Consider the following 15,097-nt stretch of genomic DNA (forward strand, 5'->3'; position numbering starts at 1 on the left):
CGGAGATATTGTGTCTCCTTGTCGAACTCCTTTCTCGATTTTAAATTTCTTACTGTCTTTGTCTAGTCTAATAAAGGAGGTAGCACGCTCGTATATTTTCTTCAAAATCATAATATGTTGGGTATCTCTGCCTTGTCTTTCCAGTGCCCGAAACATTGCCTTATGCTGTATGGAGTCAAATGCCTTTTCATAATCCACAAATGCCAGGCATAATGGTGTTTTATATTCATTTGCTTTCTCCATTAGCTGTGATATTACGTGAAGGTGATCCATAGTTGAGAATCCTGTCCTAAAGCCAGCTTGCTCTTTCGATTGATTCTCATCAAGTATTCTTTCTAATCTGTTAGTAATGACCCTTGTGAACAACTTGTAGATGTGGGATAACAAGCTAATTGGTCTATAATTTCCAATTTCTGATTTATCTCCTTTCTTATGCAGCAAAACTATGATTGCATTATTCCACTGCTTAGGCGTCACACCTTTTCGAATGCACTTTGTGAAGAGCCTTGCCAGTTTTTGTGTTATGTCTCTTCCTCCCAATTTTAACAACTCTACAATAACTTCATCTTCCCCCGGGGCTTTGATTCTTCATTTTCTTCAATGCATGTTCTACCTCATCAGGAAGAATATCGGGTATGTCGTATGTGTTGCTACTTTGCAATCCATCTTCCTCACTGCTGGCATCATTCCCTCACTCCTTGTATAATTCTCTATAGTAGTCTTCTGCTATTTGAATTATACGCTCTCTGCTGTTTATAAATACACAATTGCTATTCTTCAGTTTCAGTATCATTTGTCTTTCTGTATTACATTACTGCTCATGGCTGCTGATTTAAATCCTTTGTTTTCCCTTAATGCTTGTTCTACTTTTCTTGTGTTAAATCTTCTTATGTCTTCTCTGAGTCTCTTTCTAATGGGTCTCTTTCTAATGAGTCTCTTTCTTTGCATAACTCAGTATAGTCAATTTTCTCCCTGTCAGTGTTTTTCTTGCTTTTCATTTGTCATCTTCGGTTCATTGTGACAAGTGTTTCTTGACTAATTTTTTCTTCTTTGGATTTCTTTTTCCCTATAGGTTTCTTGGGCTTTATCACTTTCAGAAAGTTGTAATATTCCTCCTTGATATCTTGATCCTGAGCAGTCTGCAGAAGCTAAAACTTGTTAAGTTCCAGTACATACTGCTTTTTCTCCTCTTCTGTTATCCCAAAGACATTTGTATTATTTACTCGAGTCAGTTTTTTCCTTTCCTTTCCTACATCTATATCAAGTGTACATCTTACCGGCGCCTCCGTAGCCAGGTGGGAAGGAGCAGCAGTGCGTAGCACATGTTTCTTGATTAGACCGGGGTTCGAGCCCGTCACCACCAAATACGGAGGATGCGGAAAGTTCAGGAAATGACCACCGCATATCCCGGAGCAATATGGCCTTAGTTGCTAATGCTCCTAAAAACCAAATAACAACAACAACAACAACAGTACATCTTACCATTCTGTAATCACTTCCAACATTTACCTTATTCAGGACGGTAACATCATTCACAATATATCTTCTGTTAGTGAGGATGAAGTCGATTTCATTAGTTGTTAATCCATTTGGACTCTTCCATGTCCACTTTCTGTTCACCCTTTTCTTGAAAAAAGTGTTCATTACCGACAGTCCTTGAGATTCTGCAAATTCCACAAGTCTTTCACCTCTTTCATTTCTTTCACCAATTCCAAAATTTCCTATAGTTCCCCTTTCTGCGCTGTTTTGTCTTTTTCCAACCTTAGCATTGAAGTCCCCCATAATAATAGTGTAGTGGGTTTTCTGCTCATCTAGTAGACTCAATTTCGGTGTACATTTCTTCAACCTCTTCATCATCATGGCTCGATGTTGGTGCATAAATCATTATAACCTTTAGCTTGTATCTCTTAGAAATCTTGAGTATTAGTCTTGACACCCTTGGTGATGTGCTTTTGAATTCCAAAATGTTGTTTTTAAAATCTTTATGGACCAGAAACCCAACTCCACCTTCACTCCTTTCACTGTTTCCATTGGTGTACAGCAGATTTCCACTTGATAAACTTATAAGTGATTCATTTCTTCTTCTTGTTCAGGCCAAACCGATGATATTCCAATTCACATTTTCTAATTCCTTTTCCAGCTCTAATATCCTGTCTTCACCGATGAGTGACCTTACGTTATAACAGGCTAAGTTCAGTTTCCGTGCATGGCAGCCTGGTCGTACCCAGAGATTCTTAGCACCCTCTGCTTCCACTCTGAACCTCTCCCTGCCGTAAGAGGGGGAGTGAAAGCTGCTGGGGACTGAGGGCCATTTGTTTTGTTGTGCTGTCATATGCTGGAGGGTTTGGTCTTTTCCTCTTCACACTGACCAGGCGTCTTGAAGAGAACCACTCTACATGTTCGTTGCCACCTAAGTGACGTAACAGGGCTTATGATCGAGAAGGTGTGCATGAGTGGATTTTAGGGAGGCAGGCCAACCGGACTTCTCCTAAATCTTCTGTAATAGAGAGATATTGGATCCATCAGTGTTTTAGGCTGAGTGTCTGATAACACACAGGATACCTGTTCCCCTCTAAGCCCCATTTAATATAGATCTTTAATATAGACCCATATTTAATATAGATCTTAGTAATTTTAATATCGTGTTATCCCAATGTCTCAGGATTGCATCCATTTGCATAAAAAGTTCTACATGTATATATCAAGGCTTTGTATTACAAACTGGTTATAATTTCCCAATCCCATATCTAAATTATCATTTTACAAGGTTCATAACATAAATATTATAAATTTCAAAAAACTGCCACCTAATTTATAGGCTGCCCTATATACTATATATTGTATATAGTATACACTTTGCTTTCTTGGTATTACAGTCTTGAAAACTAGTACCCATCGGCTAGCAACATACAGTGTATTTCAAGTAACCTAGTTTTGTTTTTGGTCATTGTTTTTTTCATACATTTCATTCATTATTCATTTCATACATTTCATTCGGTGATTTCATTCATTATTTATTGTTTATAGTAGTCATACATATCAGTATGACTGTTCATTTATATATCTCTTTGTTTTGTTCTATCTTACTGTATACAGGTGACTCCCGCTTAATGCTGATAATTCGTTCTGGAAAAACAGAGCGCTAAGTGAATCAGCGCTAAGCGAGCGCCGTATTCCCATAATGTAACATATATATTTGTAAGTTGCAGTCTATACTACCGCGACTCGTAAATAATAAACGGTAGTGGAAAGATTTTAATATTTAATATTAAAAATCTGTACATATAAAATCTTCTCCATTACATACGTATATAATTATGTGGTAAGTAACTAGATTACGTGTCAAAATTAAACTTAAAATGCCAATTAAAATCATGAATTTATTAATCCGATGGCCCTGGGCTGTCGAGTTTTTGTATCGTTGGTCGATTTTGGGTTGTATTGGCCCTCTTCCTCGTAAACTAAAAGGGGTTTTACTTTAAATTCTCCCCCAGCAGCATTACCACTCCACAATAAAGTCAACCGATCCTTCGCCGCTTTGAAGTCCAGCATGTTTTTTTCTTCTTTCGATATAAAACTTCTTTTAGGAATTCGTTTCCAAAAAAGTCTTGTTTCATCTATGTTAAAAACTTGTTGAGAAGTATAACACCTCTCTTCAATAATTTTAAGAAGTTCTTCTTTGAAAGTGCATCTCCTTGATCTGCACTTGCAGCTTCTCCCTGAATTTTAAATCTATCGAACCAGCCCTTACTAGCTTTAAATGGTTCCACATTTTTTTTTTTTTTAAGGTGAACCTTCTTCAGATCATCATGTAGGCTAAATTTAATAATATTTAACTTAACGGAATTGTGCATTGTATATTACTTCAATAAAATTATTTAGAAGTCTCTCCAATTCGAGGTGCCTCCGTAGCGAGGTGGGTAGGAGCAGCAGTGCGTAGCATACACTTCTTGATTAGACCGGGGTTTGAGCCCATGACCACCAAATACAGAGGATGCGGAAAGGTCAAGGAATGACCACCGCATATCCTCGGAACAATATGGCCTTAGTTGCTAATGCTCCTAAAAACCAAATAACAAACAATCTCCATTTCGATTTTAATAGCTGGCCTAGCGATAACTGATTTAGTTGTTTGCAGTGAAACAGCCATGTTTCCTGCTGCTAAAATTAATTCTTTATTTTTTTATAATTGTTCTTACAGTTGAATCTGCCAGTTCTAAATGATTGCACACATCCACTTGTCATTGAATGGAATCGATTCTCTTCAAAACGTATAATTTAATTATGCGTTTTGAAGCGAATTATACGCACTAGGAATGAATTAACTCGTAAAGTTGAGAACTACCTGTATTCACTTTCATGGAGTTCAGGTTCTGTCTTTCCTACTCCATCAGTCTTTTTCACAACTTTGTTGTTGTTGCATAAGTTTCATTATGCCTGAACTTACCAATTCACATATTGGCTTTCGTGCACATTAATGCATATTTTACCATGTCCAACACACGGGGGTTGCCACTTTCCACGCTTTCAGTCCTCCTTAGAGATCATACTTTATTCACTCCTCAGTTTCTTTTTTCGGCTACATTATGGTTTACATATGATTATTTGTCTTAAACGTGATAAATCTGCTTATCTCTTAATTTACATATTAGTTTATCCCTTTTGTTCTCTGTCAGGTTAACGATGATCAATGTGTGCTATGCATAGAATTTATAATTTTTTAAATGTATAATTATACTATTAGACCATTTTACATAACCTCAAGGCCTTATTAACATTGGTATTGCCATACTTCATGCTGATTATCACAGAAACAGAGAATCTCCCTTATTGTTTTTTATTTCTGTTTGGGTGGTTTACCCTAGATGCAGTGTGTGTGTGTGTGTGTGTGTATATATATATATATATATTTTTTTTTTTTTTTTTTTTTTTTTTTTTTGTAGTGAAACACACTGGGAACAAAGTGTTATTTATGTTCCTCCTTTTATTGCCTGCCAGGATACGGTTGTGGATGGATCATTATCAATAAAACCAGATAAATCCTTTCACAGGTATGTGCAGTTAATATTTAGGTTTATAAAACATGTACTTAAATTTAAAAACTCGTATTGCATTATATAACATTTGACAGTGATATTATTCTATAGGATAACCAAATGAAATGGTCCAATAAAGAAAATATCCAACCATATAAAGGAACACTCTTTTGAATTTTCTTTTTACAATCAAAAAACCAATATGAATTTTTGTTAAACTTTTATTTCTTTTCATATATGAAATATAAGGCACCTGTTTGTACCATTTTTCTGTAGGTTAAAATAGATTACAGGTGTCCCTTGAACTATGGTATTGATGCACTCCTGGAGATCAGTGCAGAAGACAAATGTGTATCTCAGAAATAATAATCCATAGAATCAAGTTCAAATAGCAAAGCTTAGTAAATGGTACTCACCTTCTCTTTAAAAGGTGAGTACCGTTTTCTAAGCTTTGCTATTTGAACTTGAGTCCAATCATATCAGTACTTTAAGAAATCCTATAACTTATCTAATTGTCAATCCATAGAATATAATATAAGTTGTATTCTGGATCAGGCAGTCTGACTTTTTTCATGAGTATACTTCTTTGTATTGATATTTTATAAGCTTTTAGTTTGAACATAATTACAATTCCATACAGTTATTAAGTGTTTTTGTAAAACATTATATATTAACTATAATATTAATTGGCCATATACACAAATCATAATTATAGTTTTAACAGGAATGTTCTGGTTAGATTTATGGTTGCCACCTCTAATGGAATTAATTCAGTCTAGATACATCCCTTCAGGACTGTGCTTACAGGAATTTTAGAAGTAACCACATACAAGCGCTGGCTTTGAAGTGGTAAAAATTTTTTTACCAAGTCCTCATTTAGTGCAGGCCTGGCCAACACAAATCATTCTGCGGGCCACCTTGATGAACAACAAATTTTCTGCGGGCCACACATAAAATAAAACAATCATTTAAAATAAAAAATCAAATGCAATAAAAATTTATTTTATTCATTCATTTTTATTATATATCTACATCAATGAGACATTTGCTTTTCTTTGCGATCACTCAAATTTTTAAAAATCTACTTCAATATCAATATTGGTAGTTGCACATCTCAACCCAGCTGGTCAAGATGCTGAGGCTTTTGCAATTACTAATGACCTTGTACAGATTATTCATTTACCTACAAGAATACTGGACAATCCTAACCATATAGCCAACATGCTTGATCTTTTTCTCACAAACAACCCTTCTAAGTACACAGTTGAAGTGAGCGGTCCTTTACGCATCTCAGATCACAACTTGGCAGTTGTCTCTTCTCCAATGGAGCCTTTATCTCATTGTGTTAGTGAAATTAATCTTGTAGGTATGGAATCCTTTATTCCACACTCCACTTTAAAATCTTGTTCTTTATCTAAACCTTGGTTTTCGAATAAATGTGCTAAGGCTGTTCAAGAGAAGAACATTGCATATTGTAATTGGCTTGTTTCCAATTCTTCTCTTTCATTTTCTGCCTACACCAAAGCTTGCAACAATTGTAAAGCCATTATTAATCAGTCCAAACTAGATTTTGGATAGCCTAAGAGTAGAAAACTTGCTTCTTGTCCTAATGGTAGCCGAGCATTCTGATCTCTTGCCAAAGCTATTGGCCACAACTTTTGCCCACCTCTGTCAAAACCGGATGGTTCTGTTGTCACTTCAGCCAAGGATAAAGCTGACCTGCTGGCATCCCATTTTTCTTCCAACTTATCTATTACTGATCTTGGTAAAACCCCTCAAACCATTCCCAACACGCTCCATTCAATGCCTCCTGTGGTCTTCTGTCAAAAGGATGTCAAAAAGATTTTGATGAATCTTGATGCTAAGAAAGCTCCAGGTCCTGATGGTATTTCTCCACTTGTTCTCAAAACCTGTGCTCCTGAACTTACTCATGTTCTTTGCCGCCTTTTTTCACTTTCTTATTCCAAAGGTGTTTTTCCTTCTGCTTGGAAGTTTGCTCATATCCAGCCAGTTCCTAAAAAGGGTGACAAATTTTTCCCATCCAATTATCGTCCCATTGCAATTACTTCTACTCTTTCTAAAGTAATGGAGAAATCAGTTAACTGCCAACTCTTAAACTACCTAGAAACCTTCCGTCCGATCAACTATCGCCATAATGGATTCTGACAATGTTGATCCACTGGTGATATTCTGGCTTATGTTACCCATTTATGGACCAATTCAATGGAAACGTTTGGTGAAACACAAGCAGTTGCTCTTGACATCTCAAAGGCTTTCGATCGTGTTTGACATAAAGGTCGCCGACCGGGCTAGCCGAGTGGGTAAAGTACCTGCCTGGCAACCCAAAGGTCGCGGGTTCGATTCCCGCCTTGGGCTTGGATCAAAGTACTGCAAAAACCTTGGGAGGTGCAATATGGCCACAGAAGCCGATGCGCCAACAACTACCAAATCAAAAAAAAAAAAAAAAAAAAAGACATAAAGGTCTTCTAAACAAGCTTCCATCTTATGGTTTGCAAACTGTTTTTTGCAATTGGTTATCCAGTTTTCTCTCTGATCGCTCTGAGGGTGATGGTAGATGGCTCTCTGTCTTCTAACTTCTCCACTAATGCTGATGTCCTCCAAGGTTCATTTCTTTCTCCCACTCTTTTCCTCTTGTATATTAATGACCTTCTTCCATTGACTGGAAATCCTATCAATAGTTTTGCCAATGATAGCACGTTACATTCCACTTTCCATTTTGAGAAACCTCACACTGCTCAATCAGCTTCAACTTCTCAAATATCTGCTACCAATTCCTTAAATACCAATCTTCAGGTAATTCTCCAGTGGGGGCAAAGACAACTTAGTTGATATCAATCCTTCTAAAACTCAGCCTTGTTTTATATCTCGCAAAAAGGATTCTTCAGTTCCTATGCTTATCTTTGGTGACACTCCGATTTCTAGGCAAAATGATATCTCTTTTGGGAATTACCCTGACTTCTAATCTGTCTTGGCACAAGCACGTTACAAATATTGCTTGCTCTGCTTTTAAAAAAACTTGGTTTTCTCTTTCGCTCTCGGCATTACTTTTCTTTCAAACAGCTGTTCACTCTGTAAAAATCACAAATCCGCCCTACCATGGAATATTGTTCCCACATCTGGGGCGGTGGCGCCAAAACCTCTTTCAGACTTCTAGATTCCATTCAGAAGAGGGCAATTAGGTTAATTAATGACTCCTCTCTAACAGAGTCTCTCCATTCACTAACTCATAGATGTACTCTTTCTGCTGCATGCCTTTTCTACAGATACTTCCATGGGCACTGTTCTTCTGAATTGGCTTCTATAATTCCCGCTCTCTTTCAAAACAGTCCAAACACATACCGTCACCAGCCAACATCCATTTACCGTCCAACTTCAAACTCACAGAACCAACTTTTCATCTTCCTCGTTTATTCATTCAACTGCTGTTTTCTGGAACAACCATCCTTCATACGTATTTCCTGAAAATTACAGTCTACAGAAGTTCAAGTCTACTAATGTCAACAAATATCTTCTTTTGTCTTCTCAACTTCCAGCCCAAGCACGGTACTAAGTACTATAGGTTCTAATACCTCTTGTGTTTGGGGTTTTCATAAAAAAAAAAAAAAAAGATTTCTCATTGAATCTCGAGATTTACTTTTAATAAATTTCATTTTTGAAAAGAAAGTTTCACAAACATATGGATCCGAAGGTGCTCATAATTTTTTCCGCAAAAAATCTTAATTTTGTGTACTTTTCTGCTGTCAGATACATGTAAAAGTTGATTTTTGATGTTGTGGTGTGAATGTGTTTTAATTCATTTTTGTGCTGTAAATCAATTACTTCCATTTGCAGAGTTTCCAGTTCAAAGAAGGGAATAAGTGGTGGTGATTTTAAAAGTACAGCTGGTCTAGTATTATATTTCTTGTTATTTATTGTGTCTAGTGCAGCTAGTGAATGATTTCCCATTAAAAATCATCAGTCGGGCCATAAAAAATAATGTGGTGGGCTGCGGCTTGGCCAGGCCTGATTTAGTGGGACGGGGATGGCATTTTAGACCTTGACTTGCCTTTGCACTCCTTTCAGCTCTTAGTATTAAGAGTTCATTATTATTACAATACAATAGTTTACAATACTATAACAATAAAAATTAGAGATATAAATAGTTATGTAAATAAAGTTAGTTTCATTGTTCACGTGTCATTTTATTTATTATTTTTAACTACAAAAAATCTCCCAGTATTATATTAACTACCTATAAGTTAACAGTCCTAGTTAGATTGCTTTAACTCTTTAAAGACATAAAGGTTGTAATACAAATTAAGAATAAATAAATCACATTCTAAAAATTTCTTTAAAAAAATTTCAAATAGCTTGCATAGTTCTAAAAAAATTCCTTGCAGCCCTGTTAAGAGGTTGGTTACAGATTTGTGATAACTTGAAATGCATTGTGTATTTCAAGAAATGTTCCTAAGAGTACAATTTGTATAAAGATAAAACTCAAGGATACTTAACTACAATTAAGAAAAACATAAAATCAAGAGAAGTGCATCCAGTTGATATAGATGGACAGTGCACTGTTGAGTCAGTTTGGTGTGACATAAGCACTGCAAAAGCAAAAATAAGAGTAGGAGTGTGTTATAGGCCTAATGACTCGAATGAGTACAATGAACAATTGTACAGAGAAATAGAGTGGGTCAGTAAATCAGAATGTCTTATAATGGGGGATTTTAACTTCCCAGATATTGACTGGAACTTGTGGGTTGGTCACTCACACACTAGTCAGACTTTTGTGGATTTATTGGATGATTGTTTTCTGCAGCAGCATGTTCGAGAGGCAACCAGAGAAAGTAATACTCTTGATCTGGTTATCAGCAGTGATCATTCGTGTATTAAGAATTTGCAGATAAAGGAACCACTAGGTGGCAGTGATCACAGTGTGCTGAAGTGGGATTTACTCAAAGAGGTAACTACCGTCAGGGGTAAAGGAAAGGGTTTCTGCTTCCGTAAAGGGGAGTACAGTGGTCTCAGACAGTTTTTAAATTCTGTACAGTGGGATCGACTGACGATGTTCCAAACAGTAAATTCTAAGTGGGAAGCATTCAAGGAATTAATCGTGGAAGCTACTAGACTTTTCATACCGATGAAGAAATATTGTTCAAGGTTTAGGCCTAAATGGTTATCAAATGAACTAATGAGACTCGTGACAGAGAAGAAAAATGCATGGGATGCATATAAATTATCAGGCGACGCAGAAGCCTGTAGCAGATATAAGCTAGTCTGTAATCAGGTCACAAAGGAGGTTCGGCAGGCAAAGGCGGATTACGAGAAATCTTTGGCAAAAGATGCTAAGAAAAACAGCAAGGATTTCTTTACTTATATAAACTCTAAAAGGAAGGGGCTGAATATGATTGGTCCACTTGACATCGATGGTTCGACTGTTGATGATCCTGCTCAGATAGCAAACAAACTGAATGAGTATTTTGCATCTACATTCACACGTGAGGAATCATTACAGTTTGAAAATGGAAGAAGGTTATCAAATTGTAGCAGTGTGCTTAATGATTTTGTAATAACTGAGAGCAAAGTGGAGGAGAAATTGTTGAAGTTAAACATAAGAAAGGCACCTGGGGCGGATGGGATCTATCCAGTTATATTAAAGGAGGCGGCAAAGCAACTAAGCAAACCCTTAGCCATAATTATGAGAGCATCCTTGGACTCAGGAGAGGTTCCCACGGACTGGAGATGTGCAAATGTATCCCCAATTCACAAAGGAGGTTCGAAGGGTGACACGAATAATTACAGACCAGTTAGTTTAACTTCTGTTCCGGGTAAAATAATGGAGTCACTGGTTAAAGATGCATTGCAGGATCATCTAGACAAGACTGCAGCAATAATTCAGACACAGCATGGGTTTGTTAAGGGAAAGTCTTGTCTGACAAATTTGATTGGTTATTATGATGTGGTCACAAAGGAACTGGATGCAAAAAATAATTTTGATATCATATACTTGGATTTCAGGAAAGCTTTTGACACTGTTGCGCATGGAAGACTACTGTACAAATTGGAGCAGAATGGTATTAAGGGTAAGTTGCTGCAATGGATCAAAGGATGGTTAAGTGGGAGAAGACAGAGGGTGGTAATCAATGGGTGCTGCTCTTCGTGGACTAATGTTATTAGTGGAGTCCCACAGGGTTCGGTGTTGGGGCCACTGTTGTTTTGTATATTTATCAATGATATTGATGAAGGTATATCAGGCTTAATGTCGAAGTTTGCAGATGACACGAAGGTTGGCAGGGTTGTTAATGACAGTAATGGCAGTGTGCTACTGCAACAGGATCTAGATAATTTGGGCAAATGGGCTAAGAAGTGGCAACTGAAGTTTAACCTTGACAAATGCAAAGTACTGCATATGGGTAGAAGTAACCCCAGAGAAACGTACCAACTGTGTGGTACTACACTTAAGGTGGTAGAAAATGAAAAAGACCTGGGAGTAATTGTGCAGTCAGATATGAAGTTTTCTGAGCAATGTAGACAGGCTGCTAGGGCAGGTCATGGGGTTTTGTCAATGATATATAGGAATTTTGCTAGCAGGGAAAAGGAGGTGATTGTCCCTCTGTATAAGGCAATGGTCAGGCCACGTCTTGAGTACTGCGTACAGGTCTGGAGGCCTCATTTTAGGAAGGATGTAGATTTGCTTGAGCGTGTACAGAGAAGAGCAACACGATTGGTGAGGGGAATGATGGGATCCTCTTACCAAGAGAGGCTTAAGTTCTGCAAATTGCAGTGGCTGGAGACTAGGCACCTGCGCGGTGATCTGATTGAGGTCTATAAGGCCTTGAATGGGTTGAGCACGCTGAATTCTGATGGGATCCTCCCACTTGTTCAGAATACGAACCTACGGGGACATAAGTTCAAATTAAGAAAGGATAGATGTAGAATAGATGTGCGGAAATTTGCCTTTAGCCAGCGGGTTGTTAATAGCTGGAACAAACTTCCATCTGTCGTTGTGGAAGTTGATAGGTTAAATAAATTTAAGGAGGAACTGGACAGGCAATTGGAGGGTATGGTGTGATTTTTTTTTTTTTTTTTTGGCTGATGCTGCATAAGCTCCTACACTGCTTTCTTGCATCAAGTGCTACTACTACTACTACTACAAGTAAAAAAATAATGTAACAAAGTTGGGTTATATTCTTGATCAGACAGCCCTTTTTTTTTTTGTTCCCATCAGTGTACTTTTTATATTGATATTTTATAAACTTTTAATTAGAACATAATTACAATCCATACAGTTATTAAATGTCTTGTACCACATTATTTATTAAGTATGAAGCATGAATGACTAGTTAATACTTATGAAGGCTTAAATGAAATGGACAATTTGCAAAGGATACACTTTAGCTGTGTTGTTTAAAAATGTTTTATTAAACTGGATTATAGATTCCAAAAAATTAACATTTAAATTTAGAGAACTCCACATGTACTGACCCCTTTGCAAGTCTTCCTCAGTGGATTTCCAATTAAAGAGAAACTTTTACTTACTTTCCAAAAAAAACTAATTAATAAAAACATTTAACTCTTAGCATTTCATTAGATTACAGGTTAAAAAGGTTGATCATTACATTAAGTTTGCAGTCACATAGTACAATGGTTTGAGGTTTGTAGACCCTATAACCTACAAACTCCAAAACATTGGAATAATATGTTTTATTTTATTCTGTATCCACTAAGGAACACCCACAAAGAAGTTGGAATGTATGATAGTTGTGTTTATTATTTGATATATAATCTAGTGTAATGAACCATTTACTTGCAAAGAAATGTTGTGTTGGTTTTAAACCAATATTATCACCTACCTGCATTTAAACTATGCTTTTCAGTAGATAAAAATGAATAATATAAATAATTATGTACACAATGTAGATGTAATATGGATAAATGTTTGTGATGAGTATATAGTAATTTATGATATGTGGAGATTTTTATGAAGTTCAAAGGAAGTGAGTGATTAATTCAGTAGTAGATGTTAGGACAGTAATCAGTTGCAGTGACTGTAAGCATTTCAAAATATCTGGGATAGTGATAGGTAGGGGAATCTTTATTACAGTAGTGGTGTTAATAGTTTTTGTTGAGCCCGAGATTCAGAAATTGGAATGGGAAACTTTTTTCTCCTACTACCTTGTAGTAGAGGAGTGGTATTTGGTTTTAGCTTATTTTTCATTTTACTAATGAACCACTTAGAGCTTAGGATCAGGGAACAAATTTCAGCTATTGAATGAGAAGAGCTGGCTTTCATTACTTATTAAAGAAAAGTACTACTGCCACACATTACTGCAAGCATTGTAAGGGCATTTTTCTCTCTCTCTCTCTCTCTCTCACACCCACACACACACACACATCTGATGCTGAGTAAGCTTTCTTCCTCTCATCATTTGCTAATACTAAATAAAAGATTTATTTAATAATTTACATTATTTCCAAGTTTTTGTTAAAGACTGAAAATTGTGGAAAGAATCTAGAAAAGAAGAAATATGTGAAGTTTCGCCTAAGTAAAGAAAGCCTGCACTAGAAGTGCACACACAAGTTCAGTGAAATTTACTGGTAAAAGTACTTTTCTGTAACGGCATTTGTATTGTTGCTCGCTCAGTAAACAGATGGTGGGTGTTATTGGTCTTGAGTAGAAGTTGAATCCCACTGTAGCTTGAAACCCTCCTGAAGTGGAGGGGGGATAACCTGACCTTTTTTCTTTAGAACCACTAATTGAATCACGAACAGAGTCATATTGGAAGTTCTGGTGTCGTAAAAAATGTTCGTAACATAGTTTCACCAGTAAACCTTTTCAAAAATTGCCATGCTTCTCATGTGGGCTTCCTTTGCCTTTTTTTTTCTTAATAAACAATTTATCCACTAGTCCACCAGTGATTCTAAAGAAAAAAGGTCAGGTTACCCTCTCCACTTCGGGAGGGTTTCAATCTCCCATGGGATTCAATTTCTACTCCTGACTGATAACACCCACTGTCTGTTTACCGAGCGAGCACCAATACAAATGCCGTTACAGCAAAGTACTTTTACCAGTAAATTTAATCGAACTTTTGCATGCTTCTCGTGCAAGCTTTCTTTACCTTTGCCGAAATTTCTTCTAAAGAAACAGGAAATTCAAATAAATTCTGAGATTATGTGATAGTGAATGAGGGATCCAAAATGGAAAGTTTCTTTCCATTTAGAATTTTCTAAAGGATACACAAACAATATTCCTATACTTCGTGCATAGGTTAGTACTTTTTTTTTTCTTTTTTACTGATATGTACTATTCTAGAATATTGCCCAGTTATTACTGTTATTTTATTTTAAAATATATAATAACTGCTGAGAGCATTGTATAACTAGTGTATAAAAACTGTACTACAAGTATATATCATTTACAGTTTTTTATAACTGTTTCCCCCCCCCCCCTCCATTTTCAGATTTTTGAGTGTAGATCTGAAGTACTGTATAGATGGCGGAAGTTACAGGAGGATGACATATTCCATGAAATGTACATGATAACTATAATAGGAATATTTGCAAGCAATTGTAAAAAAAAAGGAAAAAAAAAATTGTATACTGTGTACTCTTAATAAATTTATTTACAAATAGTCCTTTTTATAGGAACATTTCCCATTGTGGAATTTGATATAACAAACATGAATGTTTACAGCTGTTCTCCTAAAGCAGTTTACTGTGAATGGTGGGCTTGAATAACTAGTGTACATTCATATTTAGCTGACTGTGTGTTAAGAGTGCTATTCTTTACAAACATGCTTTTAGTTCTCCTTAATTCTTGAATATAAATCCAATAGAACTGATGTTCTGTCAGATCTATATATTATTATAATGAAGAGTAGAGGGTAATTATGAATTAACATATGATAAAAAATTAGTCATTGATTTCAAACATCTTATAAGCAAGACTAGTCTTTCTCCTCTCTTCTCTTCTCCTCTTCCGTCGTTTGTTATTAATAATAATTTATTTGGCTATGTTTTTTTTTTATATAATAGTCTTATTCACTATCCTTTATGGTTAT

At 36.2% G+C, this 15,097-nt stretch overlaps 1 protein-coding gene across 2 annotated transcripts in view; it reads left to right on the forward strand.

Moving 5' to 3' along the window:
• The window catches only part of LOC150076227 (protein arginine N-methyltransferase 6-like), a 235,802-nt gene extending 220,952 nt beyond the window's left edge, over positions 1–14,850 (forward strand). For both annotated transcript variants that reach the window (XM_090387157.1, XM_090387156.1), the window contains 2 exons: positions 4,944–5,051; positions 14,498–14,850. In XM_090387157.1, coding sequence (XP_090243283.1) covers positions 4,944–5,051; positions 14,498–14,576 — 187 coding nt within the window. In that variant the 3' untranslated portion in view covers positions 14,577–14,850. The remainder of the gene's footprint in view (positions 1–4,943; positions 5,052–14,497) is intronic.
• The last annotated feature ends 247 nt before the right edge of the window (positions 14,851–15,097 follow it).

This window comes from Mastigoproctus giganteus, chromosome 13, assembly GCF_048544385.1.
Source record: "Mastigoproctus giganteus isolate SK-2022 chromosome 13, ASM4854438v1, whole genome shotgun sequence".
Lineage (NCBI taxonomy): Eukaryota > Metazoa > Arthropoda > Arachnida > Uropygi > Thelyphonidae > Mastigoproctus > Mastigoproctus giganteus.